At 41.8% G+C, this 24,173-nt stretch overlaps 1 protein-coding gene across 4 annotated transcripts in view; it reads left to right on the top strand.

Moving 5' to 3' along the window:
• The first annotated feature begins 3,206 nt into the window (after positions 1-3,206).
• The window catches only part of CC2D2A (coiled-coil and C2 domain containing 2A), a 142,956-nt gene continuing 121,989 nt past the window's right edge, over positions 3,207-24,173 (top strand). The window contains exons 1-5 of one of the 4 annotated variants that reach the window (XM_026455630.1): positions 3,207-3,399; positions 6,578-6,611; positions 9,319-9,375; positions 12,143-12,226; positions 14,176-14,299. In XM_026455630.1, the coding sequence (XP_026311415.1) occupies positions 9,337-9,375; positions 12,143-12,226; positions 14,176-14,299 (247 nt within the window). In that variant the 5' untranslated portion in view covers positions 3,207-3,399; positions 6,578-6,611; positions 9,319-9,336. Of the gene's footprint in view, positions 3,400-6,577; positions 6,612-9,318; positions 9,376-12,142; positions 12,227-12,671; positions 12,771-14,175; positions 14,300-14,686; positions 14,767-24,173 lie in introns of those variants that run through there. The other 3 variants (XM_026455631.1, XM_023206930.1, XM_026455632.1) reach the window with 3 other exon arrangements.

Below are 24,173 nucleotides of genomic sequence, written 5' to 3'. Positions count from 1 at the left end.
CATATGATTATTGTATTGCAAGAAACTCTTGAGTATCTAATAGTGTCTTCTGGTTTGTCTGTGGACTCTTGAGTGTTTCTCTTGTGTTTTCTAATTTTGGGTTGTGAGCTCATCTTCCTCTATACTTATTTGTGGACTTGAAGGTGTGTTCCTCCAGAAAAGTTTTGTAATAACTTCTGCCTGGCACTCCACAGGGATACAGTAGCCAAAGGCCACTTTTTAAAAGTTGTCACTTAGGGGCCTCCTAAAAGATATAAGGAGCATAAATAAAGCAAACTGCATGGTGCAAACCAGTGGTTGTAAATTCTTCATATTTTTCTCACCACATGCAGAATACAAGCCAATACAGACAAGTTTTCTTATTGTCTTCTTTTACCAGCACTAGATAGTAGATCATCCCCTTCAATTGGAAAATATATTCTTTCATACAGTTGTTCTTGTATTACTCCTTTGATAAATTATACTTTTCCATTTTCATGGTTCTTTCTTTTTATAACTATGAGCATTAAATTTCATAGCCTGAGATCCTTTAATGTTTTTTGTAATGCCTTTCTGTAAGGGCAATATGCTAGTTTTTTTATTGGAGGATCCAGAAATGTTGGTATGTAGGATCTGTGCTTTATAATCATTCAGATTTTCCAGAAAATAATTTTCTACTTTCTCCAGTTCTGTACAGGTAGAGGTAGGATGGGGGAGCCAATGGTATGTTCTTGGTTGTCTAAGTTCTTGAGAAAAGTTCAGAAAAGTCCCTGCAACATCTCCATTTCATATCAGTTTTCAGTCCTGAGACACACTCACTTTCTGCAGTAACTGGGAACTTGAGACCAGAGAGTCTCTGATTTAACTTCCCTAGGGGAAAAAAGAAAATCTCCTATGGGCAGCAGAAGATGAGGCAGATGTGGAGGACAGAAATTATGCCTGAGGAATGGGCATTTTTCAGGCTGCCAAGAAAAAGGATCCTGAGGATCAATCCCTTAATATACAGACTTTCAAATCTTCCTGCATTTTCAGCCCCATAGCTCTCCCCACCTTCCTTAGTCTACGGTTGTGTTAGTTTCCTGGGGCTGTTGTAACAAAGTACCACACACTGAGTGGCTTAAACAGCAGAAATTTTCTCACAATTCAGGAGGCTAGAAATTTGAAATCAGGGTGTTGCAGGGTTGATTCTTTGTGAAGCTTCAAGAGACAGTCTGTTCCAGGCCTCTCTCTTGGCTGCTGATAGCCTTGAGTGTTCCCTGGCTTGGAGATGGTGCTCTCCCCATGTCTTCGCGTTGCCTTTCTTCTATTGTGTCTATCTCTGAATCCAAATTTCCCCTTTTGTAAGGACACAATCATCTTGGATTAGATCTCACTCTAATGACTTCATTTTAATGGGATTACCTCTGTAAATACCCTGTCTTCAAATAAGGTCCCATTCTGAAATACTGAGGTTAGGACCTCAGCATCTTTGGGGGTGAGAGAGAACACGATTCAGCTATGACACTGCTGCCCCAAATCCTGAGCTGTTGAAGTTCTGCAGAGTAAATCAGCTCATTTCCTCGTATTCATGCCCACCTGCACACCCCATCATACACGCACACAGACACATAAACATACATACACAAACAGAGACACAAACACAAATACACTGACACATACGCATGCATACAGGCTGTGTCAAAAAATGTACTCTGGATTTATTTTAATTCGGTATGGTAAGATACACAGACACAAACATAAGTGGCACAAAAGAAGAAGTTTATACTTAACAGATCCCTAGAAACAAGCAGCATGGTGTCTTGGTTAGTTTTCTGCTGTTGTAACAGAATACATAGACTGGGCAATTTATAATGAACAGAAATTTATTTTTCACAGTTCTGATGGCTGGGAAGTCCAAGATCAAGAGGCTGGCATCCTGCAAGGGTCTTCTTGCTGCACCATCCTATGGTGCAAGGCAAGAGAACATGAGAGCAAGAAAGAGAAAGAGAGAAAAAGAGGTCAAATTCATTTCTTTTATAAGGAATCCACTCTTGCAATAATGGCATTAATACATTCATGAGGGCAGAGCCCTACAGCCTAATCGCCTCTCATTAGGTCCCGCCTCCCAACAATATTGTGTTAGGGATTAAGTTTCCAATACATGCTTTTGGGGAGACACATACAAATCATAGAACATGGAATGCCACACAGGACCACATAGGGAAGAACCAGTGTTGGTCAGAAGGCAGAAGGGAGACAGCAGAGTACAGAGCAGAGCCTTTACTAGGGTTTTCCCAGGAAGGAATAGGTGACACAGGGTAGGGTGCTGAGTAAATTTAGGACTAGATAGCTTGAATAATCGTGGTGTTCTCTGGGCTATAGTGGTCTGGTATCTGGACCTGGGGTGACTTGGGACAGGAGGAATATTGGCTTAGTGTGTGAGAGTTTGATAATGGAGATGGTTGGTTGTGTGGGCTCTGGATTGGTTGGCTTGTATATCAAAGGAGACTTTGCATATTTCAGGGGAATCATTTGCTATCTCTAGAAATTAGCTAACCTAGGAGAATCAGTTTCTCCAGGATCAAGGCTCCAAATGCCAGCGCATCAAGAATACAGAAAATGAGGAAACACAGTCAATACACACACACACAAACATACACACAAAATACACACAGATACAGATACACACAAACACATGTGCACATACACACTAGTCTATTTGGAGTGTGGTTTCCTTGGCTGCATTCATTCTATTACTCTTCCAGCTACTTTGCCTCTTTCCTCTCTTTTTTTTCTTTCTTTTCAACTTTTTTGAGCCATAACATTTATATCCGTTTTCAGGAATTGGCAGTGGGATTCAGAGAATAGGCAAAGATTAAACTTGTGCATTCAACCTTCCACTTTTAACTGGAAAACACTTGAGCGCAACATTTGCTGGTACCCTGCAGCACCTCCACAGAGCTTTTGCTGCTGCCACGTTAGACAGCGTCACCATGTAATGATGACCTTTTAAGATTCTAAATCGCCCCACCTCTGAGCCTGTTCTTCATTGGAAATGCAAGACAACCAGATGACATGAGGGAGGGGCGGCTCTTAAGGCTTGATCTAATTTCCAGTGCTGTCCATGTTGATTTCTCTCAGTCCTTCTCCTGCAGGCTATGCGTCTCTGCTTACCCAGCATGCTTGTACTCCACTACTGGAAGTAACCTGTCACTTTAAAAGGAAAAAAAAGCCACCGAGTGACCTTCCTTAGGAACGGGTTGCTAAGCTGGTGTTTTTGCTCCAAGACATGGCTGCAGCTTCCCAGGGAGGAGCCCAGGGGCATCTCCAACACTCAGCCTTTCCCTCCGGACCCTTTCAAAAGATTCTACAGCACCATCTCTCTCCACTTCCATCCTAGAAAGCAGAATCTGCAAAGTGCCTTTTGTAAAGTTTCTTAAGGTAAATCAGTCCCTAACCGGACTTTGGGCTGCAACAATGATTTCCTGTTTTCAGTTACCCAGCTTGAAATTCAGCCTCTCCGGGATACCATGAGACTGGATTTAATGAATTGTAAATTTAGGGGCTTTCATCATTATTTATGTTTTTACTTTCTGAAATGGGAACATAGACCATTACTTGGCAGCTTTGATCTGAGCTGCTATCTGGTATCTGGTTTGCAGGAAATGTAAGTCCAGTTCATCACAAGCCCTAAGTGAAAATGCTCTCTGACCAAAGCTCTGTGAAACATTAGCTGCATGTTGCACTTACAGGCCTTTTAGTTCAAACTGGCTTAAGGGGAGAAGCACTAGTTACTGCGAAATACACTTTTCTTGGTATTAGACAGAGAAAGGGCTACTAACCACAGTGCTGAGAGTTGCTGTGCTTTCCAAAGACTTCAAGAAAATCTACTGGCTACAACTTAAGCTGACTGTTTGTTTCCCGTCATTGCAAAGAGGTGCTATGAAAAGCTAATAAAGTCGAATAAGATATATGTTTGCTATTGCATTTTCATATAACCTTTTCTGCAAATAAATTCAGTACCAGCATGAAATCTCTCTCTCTCTCTCTCTCTCTCGCTCTCTCTCTCATATCTCCTAGCGCTCACTTATAGAGTCATTCATTCAAACATTTATGGAGCATCAACAATGCACCAGGCAATGAACTTAAGTTTAGAGGGTGCAAACATAAATTAGACCAGGTCAGAAGCTCAGAGTTTGCTGGGAAAATAGACCTATAAACACATGATAAGAATACAATGAGCTAAGTGCCATAAGAGATTTATAAAAACACTGAAAGCACAGCGGGATGACATCCAGGGAGGGGCTTCCAGCACTTACCACATTGTGTAAATGTACTGGCCATATATCACATAACACAGCTCAAATACGGTCCCCATATGTACTCTTCAAAGCCAATGTATATTATATTGAGCTGATTCAATGATTCTATAAAGCGATTTGTCACTAACCTTATGCTAAGGGAAGCAGCTGGAATAACTTATAGAATAAGACAATGTATTCCAAAAGAATGTATGTGGCACCTCCCCAGGTGTCCAAGCTCCAGGATGGAACAGAAAAATGTTCTCAGGGTGTGAGGAAGAAGAAGAAGAAAATACTCCTGGGTAGAAGTACAGGAGGTTGCAGAAGCACCATACATGGAAAGAGCAAGGCAACTGCCCTGGGCCTGGCTGAAGGCAAGGAGAGATGGAACATGAGTTATGGTAGCTGGGGCCTGAAGATTGGAGCCAAAGGTGGGTGGGCTTGAAAATCACCTAAGGTCTCTTTCATGACTCCTCTTCTATCCCCCAAGCTCTTTTCCCTCCTCATTCCTTTTTTCCACTTTCCCTCCTCACAATCACTTTTTCTTATTAACAAAACCTACCAATATTGAGAGCCCAGTCTGTGCTAGGCATTTTGCTACACACATTTCATAATTTAGCCCTTATAAATTAATCATCCTTCAAGCTAGGAAGTATGATTGCAATGTTGCAGAAAAAAAAAAAAAAAATGTATCTCAGAGAAGGGAGGGCATTGTTCCAAGATCACACAGCTAATAAATAAAGCTAATAAATAAATATTAGCTGTTCCAAGATCACACAGCTAATAATAAAATAAAGTTGGAACTCAGGTCCACATATTCCCTGGCAAAGAAATACGTGGGCCACTCTTCCTATAAACCCATGTTTTTGCCATCCTGGAGTAGGGCATATATATTGCATGATTTTTTAAGCAACCAATGTGGAGTTGAGATGCATTGTATCTCAACCTCCAGGTATGGCTCTGATCCATTGATGACTCTTAAGAATAGACCATTTATTCAGATGAAGGTGTCAGCACTTTCCTTGAAAAAAATGTTTGGTTTTCTGCACTGAGTAAAATAAATAATTGACTTAATGTAGCCTAAGCCTTTTCTCACCAGTGCTTCACAGGTTTCAACTGTAAATATTTCCAAAATAGTGGGCTATTCTGGAAAGCATAGAATAATTATTGATGCCATTGCAAAAGCAAGAATAAATGGTGAGACGGAGGGGTAGAGTGGAGTGAGGGAGGACTTGGGAATCAGAGTCTTGGGGTCAAGTTCTGGATGTGACATTTAATAATTATAACCTTGGGCAAATCATGCAAACTGTCAGAGCCTCAGTTTACTCATACACAAATTGGGGCACATACTGCTAAGCTAGACATGTTATTGTGAGGACTAAAGAGAACATATGTCTAGAGTTAGCACAAAATAAGTGTGCAATAAATCATAGCTATTTTGATGTTGCCAGTAGGCATATATTAACAAGTACCAATGCATAAGATGATGGCAAGCTGCATATTAAAACCAGGCAGTATTGATTTATCTTTTCTTAGCAACAGTGTTCATATAAAAAGTAAATTTCGTTGTCATTTGATTTCCTTAGAAACTCATTTAAAGGAAATGATCAGGAAAGAATGAGGAGAAAAGAAAATCCCATTACATTTTTCATTTTCTACTTCTATTTTTTATTTTATATAAAGCATTTTTTAACTTATAGAGAACTTTTTTTAGTTACTAAAATATTTCACAGGTTTTTGTTTGTTTGTTTGTTTTGGTTTTTTTCAGTTTGCAATGACCGGAGTTGTTTATTAGAGAACTCTCATCTACTTTTACATTTCATCCTTATTATCCGCCCCCTCATTCACTCTAGGTTACCTTCTTGCCTCTCTATTTTCTTAGCTGCTTTTACATTTTCCTTCCTTTATTTTTTGTACGCTGTGGTGAAGTTTGTAGAGAAGACAATAGAATTTCAGATGTTTTATTTCCCTTTAACATGGTAATTCCCCTGTAGGGTCAGTGAAACCTTGAGCTCAGATGAGCTGCTTAAATGACCTGACCAAGTCCCAGTTAAGATCTGGGTTCCATGGATATTAGAAAGGGCTTATGATTTGTCAGCCATATGCCTGTTGTTTCTCCACATGGCTTCTCACTTAATCCTCACAGAAGACTAGAAAAAACAGTGGAGTTTTAAATAGTCCTAGAATGTGGCTATGGAACCACAGGCCAGTGACTTAGTCATTCATTTGACAAGTATATATTGAATGTCCATGATGTCCCATAATCCTAGTCTATGGAGGTAAACAATAAACAAAATAATGTTTCTGCCCTCTTGTAGCTATATTTTAATGGATATAGGCTGACATTAACAAGTATGTATGTTGAGTGGTGATAAGTATTATGAAAAAATCATTGTAAGGTAGTTAAGGAATTCCAGGAGGGTGTTGGGAGGAGATCATTGTGTTGTGAATGGTCAGGGAAGAGCTCTCTGATAATAAAATTTCAGCAGAGACCAGAAGAAAGTGAAAGAGCAAGAGCCATGCAGATATCTTGGGGAAAAGGAGAACTAGGTAGCAGGAACCGCAGGTGCAAAGGTCCTGAGGCAAGAGGATTCAAGTGCAAATCACACAGGGCTTGTAGGCCTTGGAAAAAACTTTCGGTTTTACTCTGTTGACAAAGGGAAATCACTGGAGGATTTTGAGTGAAGCAACGTCATGATGTCACTCAAATTTTTATCAATTTGCACTGGCTTCAATGCAGAGAATATGGTAGCCCAGCAATGTGGGAAGCTGAGAAATTAGGAGGTACTTGCAGTAGATTTCAAGAGAGAAGATGGTGTTTGACCATGGTGATAATAGTGGAAATGTTTAGAAGTGATTAGATCCTGAATATAATTTGAAGCCACAACTGGCAGGATTTCTGATGGATTGAGTGTGGTGTGTCATGTGAGACTGAGAAAGGAGTTAAGAATGACTGCAAGGTTTCTGGCCTGGGCAAAATGGATTTTTGTGTATTACAACAGGAAAACTGCAGTACAAAGCAGGCTCAGGAATAAAAGCAAAGAACTTTATCTGAGGTATGTCAAGCCAAGTGAAGGTGTCCATCAAGCAGATACTTGAGTCTGGAATTCTGGGGAGATGTCTGGACCCAGGATGTAAATTTGGGAAGTATCAGCATGCAGATGGTGTTTAAAGCCAAGAGACATGATGAGACAGCAAGAGGAATGAAAACAGGCAGAGCTAAGCCCCAGAGCACTCCAACCTTTGGTGGTCTGAGAGATGGGGAGAAACCAGCAAAGGAGTTTGAGAAGGAGCAGTCAGTGGGTAAGAGGAAAACCAAGAAAGAACTTGTCCCAGGAGCCAACTGAAGAAAGTATCTCCAAAGAAAGGGATGGGTGACTTTCATCACTAAATGTTTCTGACCTTTCCGTGCCTGGCTGATTTCACCCACCAGTAAGAGAGAAGATGCAAATGACAAACATGGCATGTTCTCACTTATGTGTGGGATCCAAAAATCAAAATAATTGAACTCATGGAGATAGAGAAGAGAAGGATGGTTCTCTTCTCTATCTACCAGAGGCTGGGAAATGTAGTCAGGGGTTGGGGGAGGTTCTCTAATGGATAAAAAAAAAAAAATAGAAACAATAAGACCTAGTATTTGATAACACAACGAAAGGACTATAGTCAATAATAATTTAATTGTACATTTAAAAATAACTAAAAGAGTATAAATGGATTGTTTGTAACACAAAGGATAAATGCTTGAGGGGAGAGATACCCAATTATCCGTGATGTGATTAAGCTTCGCATGCCTGTACCCAAATATCTCATGTACCCCATAAATATATACACCTACTATGTACCCACAAAAATTAAAAACGTAGAAAACGTTTTAAATGTCTCTGACCAAGTCAAGTAAGATGAGGACTGAGAATTGATCACCAGACATGACAAGGCAGGGGTCACTGGAGATGAATCATTGGCAAGAGGAGTTGAAGAGCATGCTAGACCCCAAAAATAAAAACAAACTGGAAAGAGAGGGACTGTTTTGAGGGAGTTTTCTGTAATTGTTGAAAACTTGAGCAACAGCTAGAAAGAGAAGTAAAGTTAAGAGAGGGCTTTTTTTGGCCAGGAGCGGTGGCTCACGCCTGTAATCCCAGCACTTTGTGAGGGCAAGGCAGGCTGATCACGAGGTCAGGAGTTCGAGACCCCCCTGACCAACATGGTAAAACTGACTCTACTAAAAATACAAAAACTAGCCAGGCGTGGTGGCACGCAACTGTAATCCCAGCTACTCAGGAGACTGAGGCAAGAGAATCGCTTGAACCTGGGAGGCGGAGGTTGCAGTGAACCAAGATCATGCCACTGCACTCCAGCCTAGGCAACAGAGTGAGACTCTGTCTCAAAAAAAAAAAAAAAAAGAAAAAGAAAAAGAAAACAAAACAAAAAAACTGGTGGGGGGCTTTTCTAAAGGAAGGGAAAAATTACAGCATTTTTTCCACTGGTAAGAATGAGCCAATTGAGCAGGAAGAAAATCCAGGTGAAAGTGAAGAATTGTTAGGATCAAGGGCCTGGAGGGGGAGGAATGATGGGGCCCAGTGCACTATTGAAGGAGGGGCCCCATGGGGACATGGGGGTTCACAGTAGCAACTGGAAGCAGAGGAGGTGGCGGTGGCTCAATGTGGTAGGAGGGGAAGGGGATGCAGAAGCCCGCTCTGGTCTTGTCTTTTTACTTAGTGAAATAAGGGCCAAGGTCAAGGGCAGAGAGGGCGGAGGGGCAGTAGCGGAGAGGAGCTGTAAAATAGTCCTTCTGGAGCTGGATTCCAACCAGTGCCATCCAACTCTATGGACACAGTAAAGGCAGGCTCCTGGGGACAGGGAGACCTGGCATCCTTCTTTTCCTCTGGCACTTATCTCCACCAGTCCTGCGGTCTGCCAGGGTTCCTGTGAGTGGAAAGGCTACTCAGCTCAAACACCTCACTTACCATCACGGCCAGCCTCATATATATTATATCCATAGTAAGAGAAGCAGTATTTCATTGATTTCAAAATGCCTGACTTCTTCATTATTCTTTGTCAGGGACCCATCCCAGCCAACATGAATCCCAGGGAAGAAAAAGTAAAAATAATTACAGAGGTAAGTGGCCGCTTCGATGTCCTCTAGGGATATGTTTGTGTGTGCACGCTTATGTTACACTTGCTTGTGAATGAGGAAGTTAGGCCAACCAGCATCTATTGCACATGTTAAAAGAAAAGCTTTACATGAATTAAATTCAGCAGAGTCTAATTGTACAAAGAACAATTTGTGAATGGGGCAGCCCTCAGAACCTGAAGAGACTCAGAGAGCTCTGTTCTGTGGGCAGACAGCATCTGTGGACTGAAGATGGAAGTGGAGTACAGACACAGCTGGATTAACTACACCTCAGCGTTGCCTTAATTAAACACGGTCTGATCAGTAGGCCACCTGTGATTGACTGAAGCTCAGCTGCTGTGATTGGCTGAGACTCAGCTATCTGCTACAGAAGTACACTCCTAAGTCAGGCTTTCAGTTAGTTTACTAAGATTGCAGTTTGTTATGTAAGAACTCAAAGTAGAGGTATCCTCAAGCCACATTTAGTTTAACACACACCTACTAAATGCACCCTGAGGGTGCTCTATCAGATATGTGGTGGCAAAGGGGAGGTGGATGGTGAAGGAAATAGAGTCCTGCTGACATTCCGAGATCTTACTTCTACCTGAATGCTCTGAAGCTGTTTTGTCACTGTTCTATGAACTCTGACACATAACAGCTCTAAGTTACTACCTATTATTGGGCCTAGCTCTGCCTGAAGCACGCCAATTTCTAAAGACATTCAGAGTGAAGGTAACAATTGTAGACACCCGCTAATACAAGCCTCTGTCCGTGGAGTCCTGCAATTTCTGACTCATTGTACGTAAAAACTCATTAAAGCACTGCCCACACCAGAGAAAGGAGGCTGTCTAATTTGGAGACTGCAGACCATCCAACAAAAGAGTATTCCTCTCAATCCTTACTTCTCTCTCATTTCAAGGGCTCACTGGCTTGAGACAACAAAGACAAAAATGGAGATGATATGTGCTGTCCAATGCAGTGCTCCAAAAAGCCTGAGGAAACTCATTATAAAACCATGCAGATTAACTTTAAGCAAGATAGTTGGGCACGGTGGTTCACGCCTGTAATCCCAGCACTTTGGGAGGCTGAGGCAAGTGGATCACCTGAGGTTGGGAGTTCGAGACCAGCCTGATCAACATGGAGAAACCCCATCTCTACTAAAAATACAAAATTAGCCAGGTGTGGTGGGGCATGCCTGTAATCCCAGCTACTCCGGAGGCTGAGGCAGGAGAATCACTTTGACCCGAGAGGCGGAGGTTGCAGTAAGCCGAGACCATGTTACTGCATTCCAGCCTGGGCGACAGAGTGAGACTCCATCTCAAAAATAAATAAATAAATAACTTTAAGCAAGATCAAGTACCGACAAACCCACATAAATTTATATTTGCTTATTCATTCATACAACCAAATATGTTTTGTGCCTGTAGTCCCTGGGAATACAGCAGTAAACAAACCTTGTGCCCTCATGGAATTTACATTCTATCTTATTTGAAGTCCTACTGGATAGTTAGAATAGAGGATGAAAACATCATGGAAAAGCAAAAGATTACGTAGGTTTCTCACAAGTCCATTCTAAGTCAGTAAAAACTTAGAATTGAATTAAAAGCCATGCTTGCACACCACAATATAATTATCTTCTTGTAATCTAAGTTGGCGAATCCTCTGAACTAAGAACACTTCCTATTTGGCAGGCCCAAAGAAGGAGTCCAGAGTGAGGATGCAGCTCAGAGGACAAGTCAGAGATCAGGTCACACACACAAAGGAAAGGCCCAAACCAAGGCTATTCTCTCGTTTGACCTCACTTCCCTCCTCTGTTATTGCGGTTCATGTCTAACCCCAGTGGCCAAGGGGACTCAGGAGTAATTGAGGTCTGGCCCAGAAACCTGCATGATATTTCTTTGAAATCATGTATCTTTAAAATTCATCTTTGTGTTCCAAATTTGTTTCAGTGTAAAAACAAAACAAAAAATCCTAGTTTTAGGAAAAAATTTCTAGTAAGTTTGGTGTACTCCAGAGAGGTTCTGTGTTTATCTTGCAACTTCTTATTCACCCAGGCACACTTGTGCCCCAGTTTATAAAACTCTGGAACTAAAAAACTTTATAGCTTGTAGTAGATTTTAGAGCTTTGAGTTCTAACAATTTATGACTAAAACATTAGAAAGTGTAAGGTGGAAAGAGGAAATGAAGTTTTCACTGTGAAAGGATTTTTTTCCTTTTCAAAAAAAAATCTGCCAAAATTTCCTTTAATCTGAAGCATTTGTGATGATATAACATTGTATCCTTATTATCCTTTTCCTGTGCCAGTAAGGCCGGGAAGCAGAGATACTTAACCTGTGAAATACCTAATATGATTCTGATGTCTCTCCTGGGCTGTGGTTCTCTGTCTGTCCTAGCAGATTCACTTGTTAGTCGCCTTTCTTAGACTGTGACTTTTAAGAGCAGACAGCATGTGGTTTTCAATTCTGTGTTGCAAGAGCCTGGAACACAGTAAATGCTCAGTAAATGTTGTATGCATGAGTGAGGACCTGGAACCATGGAAGATCCAACATCATCTTATGTATGATGTTCCAATATGGATATGACTTTTCGAAAACATGTCTGTGTTGAGAAGAGTGGATCATAATAGCCGCACAGATTGTTAACTGTTCCCCCACTCCCACTGAGCATTACTGCATAGAAGCCCTGGGTCAAGATGGGGGTTTTAATTTTAATACCTGAAAGTCATACCTCTCTCCCTGTCTTAAGATTCTCTCCCTCTTGCATTTTAACAAAGGAGTTCATTGAAAATGATGAGGATGCAGACATGGGAAGACAGAAGAGGAACTCAAAGGTTCGAAGACAGCCAAGAAAGAAACAGGTAGGAAGTGACAAGAAACTGTGTCTGTGTGTGTTGTCACGGATCAACAACCTGCCTGCATCCCCAGGGCCATACAGCATCCACAAGGGCAGCCTTTCTTCTTTTGGTACCAACCTTTGGCCTGCTCTGGGGGCTGTGAGGTGAGGATGCAGATGGGATGGTCCAGGATGCAGATGGGATAGTCCAGGGTGCAGGAGCCTGATTCAGAGACTTACAGATGAGCCTCACAGTAAGGCGGGGGTCCACACTTGGGGCATTTTTACTCTAAGTTTTCTCCCATCTCCTGAGAGAGGAGTCTAGAAAAGATGAAAGGAGCCTGTTTTGGTGCTTCATTGAAGGCCATAGACTATGATGGGCAGTAGATGGCAGTAAAGGATTACAAATCTTGGAAAACTCCCTCTTTTTCCAACTCCAAGCCCAAATTCCGTCTTTGAGGCAGAAGCCAACTCCTTTCTCCCGAGCCTGCTGGCAGATCCTCCCCCACCTCTCCACAGGAGTTCCCCTCCTAGGCTGGGAGCGTCCGTGCAGGGTAAATCTTTTCCAGGTAAGTCCTTGGTAAGGAGTTGTCCTCTGAGAAGGGAGGCAGGGAAGCAGCTATTGTGGATGGGAGCTCTGCTTGGAACAATTGAGATGCCAGCAGGGGAGGGAGGGGAGAGAAGCGCCATTTTGAGCCAGTAGTCACGTGAAGGGGCTGCAGAGAGGGGTGGCCAGGAGAGATGAGGAGGTCACAGGGAGACAGAAGAGACCTCCCTCCTGGCTACCCCCTTGCTCAGCATACTCATTGGGGTAATCTGGGCAGAGGAGTCACTTTCAGCCTTTCCTGCAGGCTGGGATGAAGCCGCCCAAGGGAGGGTCCAGGCGGTCGGGGAGGTAATGCCTGGCCACGTGGGCTAGCTCTCTGGCCACTCCTGGGGACTGAAAAGACCCACAGCCAGACACAGCCCTGAAGCTTTAACCCCTTCCTGTGGGGTCAGTCTGCAGCTCTGCAGCCCAGGGCCAGGGGCCATGGAGGCACTGGATGAAAAGGGTTCCAGCCCTTAGCTCCAGAGTCACAGGCACAGCGAGCAGTGGGTGACCAGTGCCAAGGCTGCCATGGAGCTTAGACTGAAGAGGAGAAAGGGGCAAGGATGGAGAAGGGAATGTAACAGCTCTCAAATGCTGAGCAATTTATGGGCCAGGCTTGGAACTTCAGAGGTTGGCAGCATTGCAAGAAATGTAGTTGCACTCCAGAATCAGAATCACATGGGGACTTTTTTTTTTTTTTTTGTAAGTTCCACCCCGGGCAATCTATTTACGTCAGCATCTCTGTGCTTTCTACAATGACTCATACATTGTAGCATCTCAACAAATGGGCTCTTTTTATTATATTTTTCTTTTACAGATAAGAAAGCAGTGTAGAAGGAAGTTAAATAACTTGCCCGAAGTCCCACAGTCAGTCTGAGTTCGGAGGCAAGCTTTAGTCTATCTGTCCTCAAAGCTGTTATTGCCAATTCTGCTTCCTTGTTTTCCTTCACTGAGAGTTTGGGGAAGGAACCAGAGGCTGTTCTTGGGGGTGCCCAAAGGGTGGACTAAATATTTGCCCTGAATTACCCATTGACACTTGAGCTGCTGTTTGCAAACTATTTGAAGTTAAGAACCAACTGTGATTTTCCGCTTTCTCTTTCCTCCAAAGTCCTGCAGAGCTCTACACATTTTACCTAGAAAAAGTGAAAATAATCACGCTATTTGGGGATGCCTTGATAATTTCACGAAAGCATTTCTAGAGAAACTCTGGGTTGGCACCTCTTCCCTGGGGGGTACCCACAGTGAATCAGGTGACGGGGACTGTGGTTATCCAGATGTGAATAGTACTAAGGCAGGTCCCCTCACTGGTGACCCATCTTCCCAAGAGTGGAACAGACTCAAATGAAGTCCTGGGAGTCTCTGAACCTCTGACCTTCTTCCTCTAGCCACCAACTGCTGTCCCCAAGGAAATGGTGTCCGAAGAGTCCCACCTTGGCAACCAGCCGGAGCCTGTGCAGGAGGAGCCCAAGACCCACCTCCTGAGCATGACAGGCCGGAGAGGCCCACGGAGTAAGTGCCTCTCTTCCATTCAGCTGTTTCGCTGGTGCTTGTTAATTGCCTACTGTGAGTTCAGCACAGAGCAGTATGGGGATTTTTTATGGGTGTTATTTTTCATGCGTTGCCACTGCTGCTCCACTCACTTTATCCCAACTTGGTGAGTGACTTTCTAGGTTAATCCCTGCCGAGGAGATGGGACACATAGCTTCAGGATGTGTTTCTATAACCACATAATATTCTTTGGATGTTTGTCCCCTCCAGATCTGAAATGTGACCTTCAGTGTTAGAGGTTGGGGCCTAGGGGGAAGTGTTTGGGTCATGAGCGCTGAGGGCACAACTCATGAATGCCTTGGTGTTGTCCTCTAGTAATGAGTGAGTTCTTGCTCTGTTCACTCATTGGAGAGCTGGTTGTTAAAAAGAGCCTGGGCAGGCCAGGCGCAGTGGCTCACGTCTGTAATCCCAGCACTTTGGAAGGCTGAGGCGGGTGAATCACCTGAGGTTGGGAGTTCAAGATAAGCCTGACCAACATGGAGAAACCCCATGTCTACTAAAAATACAAAAAAAAAATTAGCCAGGTGTGGTGGCAAATGCCTGTAATCCCAGCTACTTGGGAGGCTGAGGCATGAGAATTGCTTGAACCTGGGAGGCAGAGGTTGCAGTGAGCCAAGATCAGGCCACTGCACTCCAGCCTGGGCAACACAGCAAGACTCTATCTCAGAAAGCAAACAAACAAAAAAGAGCTGGAATCTCCTCCCCTCTCTCTTGCTCCCTTTCTCACCGTGCGACACACCTGCCTCCCCTTCCCCTTCTGACATAAGTGAAATTTATGAGGCTTCCTGAGGCCTCACCAGAGGCAGATGCTGGCACCATGCTTATTTTACAGTCTGCAGAAAAGTGAGCCAAAATAAACCTCTTTTCTTTATAAATTACCCAGTCTCAGATATTCCTTTAGAGCAATGCAAAATGGACTAACAGTACATAAGTTAGGGAGTGTTAATTAGAATAGAAATTAAATATGCTGAAACTCAAAGGAAGATGGAATTGTTAGGGAAGACGTATGTGTTAACGTAGTGAGGCTTGAATCAGATGTTTGGAAGAAATGAGGGAGGTTTCTGAGGCTGCTGGTGACCCTACCATTGAGAACACCTACGCTTCTCCCCCTATACATGCCTCTTCTTCTTCCCCAGTACAATGAACATCATGAATTACCTGCTCATTGTAGGGAAAATGACCACCCTTCAGGCATTGCTTTTCATGAAAAGTGGATTAGACAAGAGGAAAAGTGGTTACACTTTTTAATTGTTACATAATTGTTAGGCTATTTTCCCTATGGCAAAGTTGGGAAATAAGTAACTGTTGGAAACTAGAGGACTTTGGAAGCAAATTGATTCTTAGATTGGAAAAATGTGGTTCTAATCTAAGAGCAGTGATACAATGAGAGCTGTTATGAATTAATAAAAACAGAACGAAAATGTATCTCAGATGGCTGTTTCTTTTTCTAAATGCTCAAAAATGTTTATTACCGAGGATTACAACTTGTCATTTCAGGCTGCCATAACAAAATGCCATAGACTGGGGGGGCTTAAACACCCAATATTTGTTTTCTCATGGTTGTAAAGACTGGACATCTGAAATCAGGGTGCCAGCATGGCCGGTTTCCAGGGAGGTCCTTCCTTCTGGCTAGTTGGTGGCCACCATCTTCCTGTGTGCTCACATGACCTCTTCTGTGTGCCTGCACTGGGGGATGGGGAGGCTGTAGTGTCTCCTCTTATAAGGACACTAATCCTAATCCTATCAGGGCCCCTTCTTTATGATCTCATTCAACCTTAATTACCTCCTACAGGGTCTATCTCTAAATGCAGTCATACTGGGGAAGGAGGCTTCAACATACAAATTTTCAGAGGGGGAACACAATTCAGTCCTTAGCACAACTATTGGATATTTAATTATTTTAAAATGAAGGGAAAACCTGCCAGAAGAGGTGGCCACCAGTCAAGGCTCTGTGACATAAAAAGTGGATTATTTTCTAATCTCTAAAATGAAGAAGATACTGTCCACTGTCACCATGGAGATAATCTATCCATTATTCCCTTCCCCCACAAAAGGCACTATTTCTGAATTGGGGAATGGAGAGGTATGGAATGGCCAGAAGGCTGAGACCTGCCTCCTGGAGCCACACCATGACCAGCCAGTGTCTGGGAAGCCCTGGGTGGAGCTGGAAGCTGCTGATGAATCGGCAGCACTGATGAACCAAGACTAAGAGAAAACATCCCCAGCAGTGAGGGATGGAGCACATGGTGGATAAGGAGCCTGTGGAGCCAGGTATCTGTCAGAAATGAGAAGTCAAAGCCAGCAGACAGAGTCAAGAGAGCAGAGGAAGTATTATACCAGTGGCATTAGAGCAGGAGACAGACAAGTAAAAAGGAATGACGAGTGCTGGGAGAAACAGCAGAGCGCAGGACTGCCCTAGGCAGGCAAGGGTAGCAAGGGAGGTGACAGAAGAATGGAGCCTCCACATACGGAGGAGTCTGCATGGGGAATTGTAGGGTGAGGAGGATTCCAGATTCAGGGCTTGGAAACACACAGATGTATGTGCAGAAAACATAGAGGGGGTTGAGAGCAAGATAGAAGCCGCCATGTACTTTATGACCTGGTCGTGGAAATCACCTATCAGTGCTTTCAACATACTTGTTAGAAGCATGTCCCTAAATCCAGCCCACATTTAAGGGGAGGAAATCAGTCTCCTTCTTTTGAAAGAAAGAGTGTCAAAGAATGTATGGACATTTTTTTTTTTTTTTTTTTTTTTTTTTTTTTGAGACGGAGTCTCGCTCTGTCACCCAGGCTGGAGTGCAGTGGCCGGATCTCAGCTCACTGCAAGCTCCGCCTCCCGGGTTTACGCCATTCTCCTGCCTCAGCCTCCCGAGTAGCTGGGACTACAGGCGCCTGCCACCTCGCCCAGCTAGTTTTTTGTATTTTTTAGTAGAGACGGGGTTTCACCGTGTTAGCCAGGATGGTCTCGATCTCCTGACCTCGTGATCCGCCCATCTCGGCCTCCCAAAGTGCTGGGATTACAGGCTTGAGCCACCGCGCCCGGCCATGTATGGACATTTTTACTACCACATTAATTTTTCTTTAAAACTCTTCTTTATCTCACTTTTCTACTCAGAAATCTATTATACTACATTACATAAAATCCATACTCTCTTTTATATTCCAGGCTCTAAGACCCTATGCAATTGGGCTCCTTCCCGTGTATTTTTCAGTCTTTTCCAGTGTGCTCCACTTTGATTGACTCCTTACTGGCCTCTGAATGCCTCATGACCATCTGAGCATTCCTGGGCTTTGGTTTCCACTTAAAGAGAGTTCTCTACTTAAGCTTGTGATTGTAAAGGCAATTGAGCTGTTCCAGTTAAGACCATGGGAGATGACTTAGACAGCTGTGGGTACCAGTCTCTACCTATCTTACTCCCTTGGGCAAGTTCTCCAACCTCCCTAAACTTTAGTTTCCTTATTTGTAAAATAGGGACAATAATAGATTGGGTGAACACTGCCACAGAATTTATACTCCAGTTGTGGGAGTGATGAGAGGAAAAAAGAGAAAAACAAATGAAGTAAACTAGATAAACATAGAGTATAGCAGGTAAGAGAAGTGCCGAAGAGAAAGATAAAGAATAAGCTGGCAGGACTGCAGTGGGAGTGAGAGGATGAGGTGCATTTGTGAAAGGAAATGAGTGATCCCCAAGGAGAGAATGTTCCAGGCAGTGAGTGGTCTTAAGGCAGGAATGTGTTTGAGATGTTCAGCAACAGCCAGGGGGCAAGGGTGGAGAGTGAACAACAAGGAAAAAGAAAAAAATAAAATCAGAAGGGAGGAGGGAATTGTACCCACCCTAGTGGGCCCTTAGACTTTTAATCCGAATTAGATGAGCGTCATTGAAGGGTTCAAGCCCAGGACTGATATAATCAGACTTAAGGCTGAAGGCTGCTGTGCTGAGAGTAGATTTTGGAAGGAGCAAGGGCAGAAGCACAGAGACCAGGTAGAGGCCAACAGCAAAAATCCAGGTGGGAGTTACTGAGGAATGAGGAATGGGACTGGTGGGTAGTGGAAGGGGACAAAAGAGTGTGGGAAATCTGGGTATTTAGAAGGTTAGAGACAAACCGTTATATTTCTTGACTGAACAAGAATTATGAAAGCAGGAAGGTTGTCTCCATGGTTTTTGACTTGAGCTATTGGGAAAATGGAGTTGCCATTTTCCCAATAGAGTTTCAGAGAAAGAAAAGATGGCAGAAAGGGCAGGTTTGAAGGTAGAAATTGAATAGACATGCAAAGTTGAGATGCCTGTTGAATATCCAAGTGGACATGAATGTATGGATATAGGGATCTGGTGGTTGGGGAGAGGTGGAGAGGGATTCCCTGACCTTCTATCTAGAATGTCCCTTTCCCACCTCTGTCCTCTTTCCTCTCAGCTGGTTCTATTTTCTTTCAGAGCACTCATCACCTCCTGGCATTTTCCAATCAGCTGACTATCTTGATCATTAGAAGGAAAGCTCCCTGAGAGCCAGACTTTGTCTACTGTATTCATTGCTTATTCCCCAGTGCAATATTTGGAAGCTTGATAAACATCTGTTGAAAAACTGCCATGGGCATAACAACAAATGCTCAAGACAGGGTCCTGCCTCTGGTAATCATCATTCTACTCACTATCTCTATCAGATCAATTGTTTCAGCTCCCACATATGAATGAAAACATGTACTAGTTGTCTTTCTGTGCCTGGCTTTCTTCACTAACATAATGTCTTCCAGTTCCATCCATGTTGCTGCAAACTGCAAAATTTCATTCTTTTTTATGGCTGGATAATATTCCATTGTGTATATGTAGCATGTTTTCTTTATCCATTTATCCACTGATGGATACTTAGGTTGATCCAATATCTTAGCTGTTGTGAATAGTGCTGCAATAAAAACAGGAGTTCAGATATCTCTTTGATATACTGATTTCCTTTCTTTTGGATATATACCCAGCAGTGGGATTTCTGGATCATAGGGTAGTTCTATTTTTAACTTTTTGAGAAACCTTCATATTGTTTTCCATAACAGCTGTACAAATTTACATTCTCACTAACAGTATACAAGCATTCCCCTTTCTCTGCATCCTTGCCACCATCTGTTATTTTTTGTCTTTTTGATGAAAGCCGTTTTAACTGGAGTAAGATATCTCATTGTGGTTTAATTTGCATATCCCTCATGATTAGTGAATTTGAGCATTTTTGCATATACCTGTTGGCCATTCGTATGTCTTCTTTTGAGAAATGTCTATCAATGTTTTTTGCCTATTTTTAATGAGATTATTTATATCTGTTGAGATATTTGAGGTCCTAGTATATTCTGGATATTAGTCCCCTTTCAGAGGAGTTATTTGCAAATTTTTTTCACATCTATTGAAATGATTCCATCGTTTTTCCTTCATTCTGTTGGTATGATGTGTTACTGTATTGATTTGCATATATTGAACTATCCTTGCATCCCTGAGATGAATCCTACTTGATCATGAAGAATGATGTTGTTAATGTATTGTTGAATACAGTTTGCTAGTATTTTGTTGATGATTTTTGCATCAGTGTGCATCAGAGATACTGGCTTGTAGGGTTTTTTTGATGTTATGTCTTTGTCTGGTTTTGGTATCACCATAATACTGCCCTTGTATCATAAGTTTGGAAATATTCCCTCCTCTGATTTTTGGAATAGTTTGAGTAGGATTAATAATAGTTCTTCTTTAAATGTTTGGTTGAATTCAGCAGGGTAGCCATCAGGTCCTGGGCTTTTCTTTGAAGATAAACACTTTTTATTACTGCTTCTATCTCATTACTTGTTTTTTGTCTATTCAGATTTTATATTTCTTCATGTTTCAATCTTGGTAAGTTATATATGTCTAGAAATGTATGCATTTCTTCTAGCTTTCTAGAAGAAATGTATTGGCATATAGTTGCTCATAATAGTTTCTAATGATCCTTTGAATTTCTGTGGTATCAGTTGTTATGTCTCCTTTTTTGTCTCTGAGTTTATTTATGTGGGTCTTCTCTTTTTCTTAATCTGGCTAAAGTTTTGCCGATTTTGTGTATCTTTTCAAAAAACTTTTCATTTCATTGATCTTTTCTACTTTTTATTAAGTCTCACTTTCATTTATTTCTGCTCTGATCTTTATTATTTTTCCTCTACTAATTTCAAGTTTTGATGTGCTCTTGATTTTGTGTTTCTTTAAGATGCATTGTGATGTCATTTATTTAAAATCTTTCTATATTTTTTACGTAGGTCTTTATTGCTATAAAATTCCCTTCTGGTAATGCTTCTGCTATACCCCATAGGTTTTGGTATGTTGTGTTTCCATTATCATTTGTTCCAGTCAGTTTTTTATTTTTTTAATATCATCATTGACCCAATTGCTGTTCTGGAGCATATTGTTTAATTTTTAGAATTTGTGTAGTTTTCAGAGTTTCTCTTGTTATTGATTTCTAGTTTTATTTTATTGTGGTTAGAGAAGATCCCTCTTATGAGTTCAACTTTTTTGAATTTTTTGAGACTTGTTTTGTGGCCTGAGATATAGGTCTCTCCTTGAGCATGTTCCATGTGCTGAAGAGAAAAATGTGTGTTCTGCAGCTGTTGGATGAAATGTTCTTTAAATCTCTGTTAGTTTCATTTGTTTTATTTGTAGATTAAGTCCAATATTAGTTTGTTGATTTTTTCTCTAAATGATCTATCCAATGCTGAAAGGGGGTATTAAGATTCTCAACTATTATTAATGGGAGACTTTTGTATTGGGATTTAGCTCTAATAATATTTGCTTTATATATCTGGGTGTCCCAGTATTGGGTGCATATGTATTTACAAATATTTTATCCTCTTGCTGAATTGACCCCTTTATCATTGTATAATGATCTTGTCTCTTTTTACAGTTTTTGTCTTGAAATCTATTTTATCTGATATGCATACAGCTAGTCCTGCTCTTTTTACATTTCCATTGTGTAGAATAACTTTTTCCACTCCTTTATTTTCAGTCTATGTGCATCTTTACAGGTGAAGTGAATTTCTTATAGGTAGCATATAATTGGCTCTTGTTTTTTTTCTTTTTTTCTTTTTTAATCTTTTTAATCCGTCCAGTCAATCTAAGTCTTTTGATTGGAGAATTTAGTCCATTTATATTCAACATCATTATTCGTAGGGAGGGACTTACTACTGCCATTTTCTTATTTGTTTTCTGGTTGTTTTGTTAGTCCTCTGTTCCTTTCTGTCTTCTTCCTGTCTTTCTTAGTGTATAAGTGATTTTCTCTGGTAGTATGTTAAAAATTTTTTGCTTTTTATTTTTCTTTGTACCTGTTACAGGTTTTTGCTCTGTGGTTACCATGAGGCTTGCAAATAACATCTTATAATCAGTTATTTTAAGCCGATGACAACTTAACTCTGATCACAATGAAAAGAAAATAAGAAGCAAAAACTGAAAAACTCTCTCTTTTAACCCTGTCTCCCCCGCTGCTTTTTTATTTTTTGTTGTCTCTACTTATATCTTTTTGTACTGTCTATCTCTTAACAAATTGTTGTAGTTATTTTTGATAGGTTTTCTTTTAGTCTTCAGGCTAAAGATATGAGTGATTTAAACACCACAGTTACAGTGTTAGGGTATTCTGTATTTGTCTGTGTGCTTATGTTTACTAGTGAGTTTGATACCTTCAGATTTCTTGTTGCTCATTAGCATTCTTCTCTTTTAGAATGAAGAACTCCCTTTAGCATTTCTTGTAAGATAGGTCTGGGGATGATGGAATCCCTTGGCTTTTCCTTGCCTGGAAAAGTCTTTATTTCTCCTTTATGTTTAAAGGATAACTTTGCTGGATATAATACTGTAAGTTGGAAGTTTTGTTTGTTTGTTTCTTTGTTTTCTTTAGCACTTGGAATATATCATCCCATTCCTTCATGACCTATAAGGTTTCCACTGAGAAGTCTGCTGCCAGATGTATCAGAGCTACTTTATATGTTACTTGTTTCTTTTCTCTTGTTGCTTTTAGGATCCTCTCTTTGTCCTTGATTTTTGAGAGTGTGATTTTTATAGATCTCGCAGTAGTCTTAGGGGAGTTGAATGTTTTGGTGTTCTTTGACATTCTCATACCTGGATGTTGATATCTTTCTCTAAGTTTGAAAACTTGTTATTATTTTTTGAATAAATGTTTTACCCTGAGCTCTTTCTCTACATCGTCTTTATGGTAACTCTTAGCTTTTGCCTTTGGGGCTAGTTTTTACATCTTGTAGGCATACCTCATTCTTTGTTATTTTCATTTTTCTTCTCTGACTGTGTATTTTCATATAGTCTGTCTTTGAGCTTACTAATTCCTTATTCTACTTGATCAAGTTTGCTGTCAAAAGACTCATGCATTTTTCAGTTTGTCAGTTGAATTCTTCAGTTCTAGAATTTTTGCTTGATTTTTAAAAATTATTTCAATCTTTTTGTTAAATTTCTCCATGTTATCTTGAAGGTCCTTGAGCTTCTTAAAGACAACTATTCTGAATTCTCTATCTGAGAGGGCACATATCTCTATCACTCCAGGAATGGTCAGTGCCTTATTTAGTCTGTTTGGTGAGGTCATGTTTTCCTGGATGTTCTTAATGCTTGCTCATGGATGTCTGGGCATCAAAAAGTTAGATATTTATTCCAGTCTTCGTAGTCTGGGCTTGCTTGTAGCCATCCTTTTTAAGAGGGCTTTCCAAAAACTCAAAGGGGGTTGAATGTAGTTATCTAAGCCTGAGGCCACTGCAGCTGTTTCAGTACTAGGGGAACCCTAAGTCCAATAACACTGCAACTCTTGCACATTTCTAGAACACAGCTTTGATAAACTTAGGGAAGATAAGAGAGAATTCCCTTGGTTCCTAGGTGAGGTCTCTTGCTCTCTTCCCTCACTTTCCCCAAAGCAGGAATCTTTCTCTGCACTGGGCTACCTAAAGTTGGGGGAGGGTAATGTGGGAATTCTTGTGGCCACCACAGCTGGCACCTTGCTGATCACACTTGCTGGGTCACATCTGAATGCTACAGGCTCTCAGGCTAGCATGGAACTGGGCTTGCCCACAACCCACAGCCACTACTGGCTGGCTGCCATTGTTGTTTATTCAAGGCCCAAGACAACTTTAGTCAACAGGTAGTAGATCCTGCCAGGACTGGGTATATCCCACCAGAGCAGCAGATTCCCATCTGGTCCAAACTGGGTCTGGAAACACTTTTCAGGAGCAAAATCCTAGAATCGAGGACTTCAGGAATCTGCCTCATGCTTTATTTTACTGTGGCTGAGCTGGTACCCGAATTGCAAGACAAAGTCCTCTGTACTCTTCTCTCTCCTTCTTCCAAGTGGAAGGAGTCTCTCTCCACACTGCACTACCTGGATTTAGGAAGGAGTCAGGAAGCACTCCCATAGCTGTTGAAGCTGATGTTTCACTTGGTTGCATGCCAAACCCACTGCCTCTGAGATCAGCATGGCACCAGGGCTTACCCAAGGACTGCAGTCTTTGTAGCCTGACTGCCACTGCAATTTATTTAGAGAAGTAGACGATTTTAGTCAGCTGGTCATGAGGCTGGTCAGGACTCGGGTTTTTCCCACTGGGAAGACGGGAGGATTCCCCTCTGGCCCAGGATTGATCTAAATGCTCCCTCCATGGGCGCCAGCAGAATTCTGCTCAGTATTGTGTTACACTGTGTCAGCACAGCACTGAGTTCCAATGCAAAGTCCCACACTCACTTCACTCTTCCTCTTTCAAGTACATAGATTCTTTCTCTGTGCTGTGCTGCTTGGGCTTGGGGGAAGGGTGGTGCAGGCAATGCAAGACTGCCCTTCCTACCCTCCTCAATTCATCTTT

The sequence above is a fragment of the Piliocolobus tephrosceles genome, chromosome 3 (genome assembly GCF_002776525.5).
Source record: "Piliocolobus tephrosceles isolate RC106 chromosome 3, ASM277652v3, whole genome shotgun sequence".
Lineage (NCBI taxonomy): Eukaryota > Metazoa > Chordata > Mammalia > Primates > Cercopithecidae > Piliocolobus > Piliocolobus tephrosceles.
This window is presented reverse-complemented; position numbering and strand designations above follow the sequence as displayed.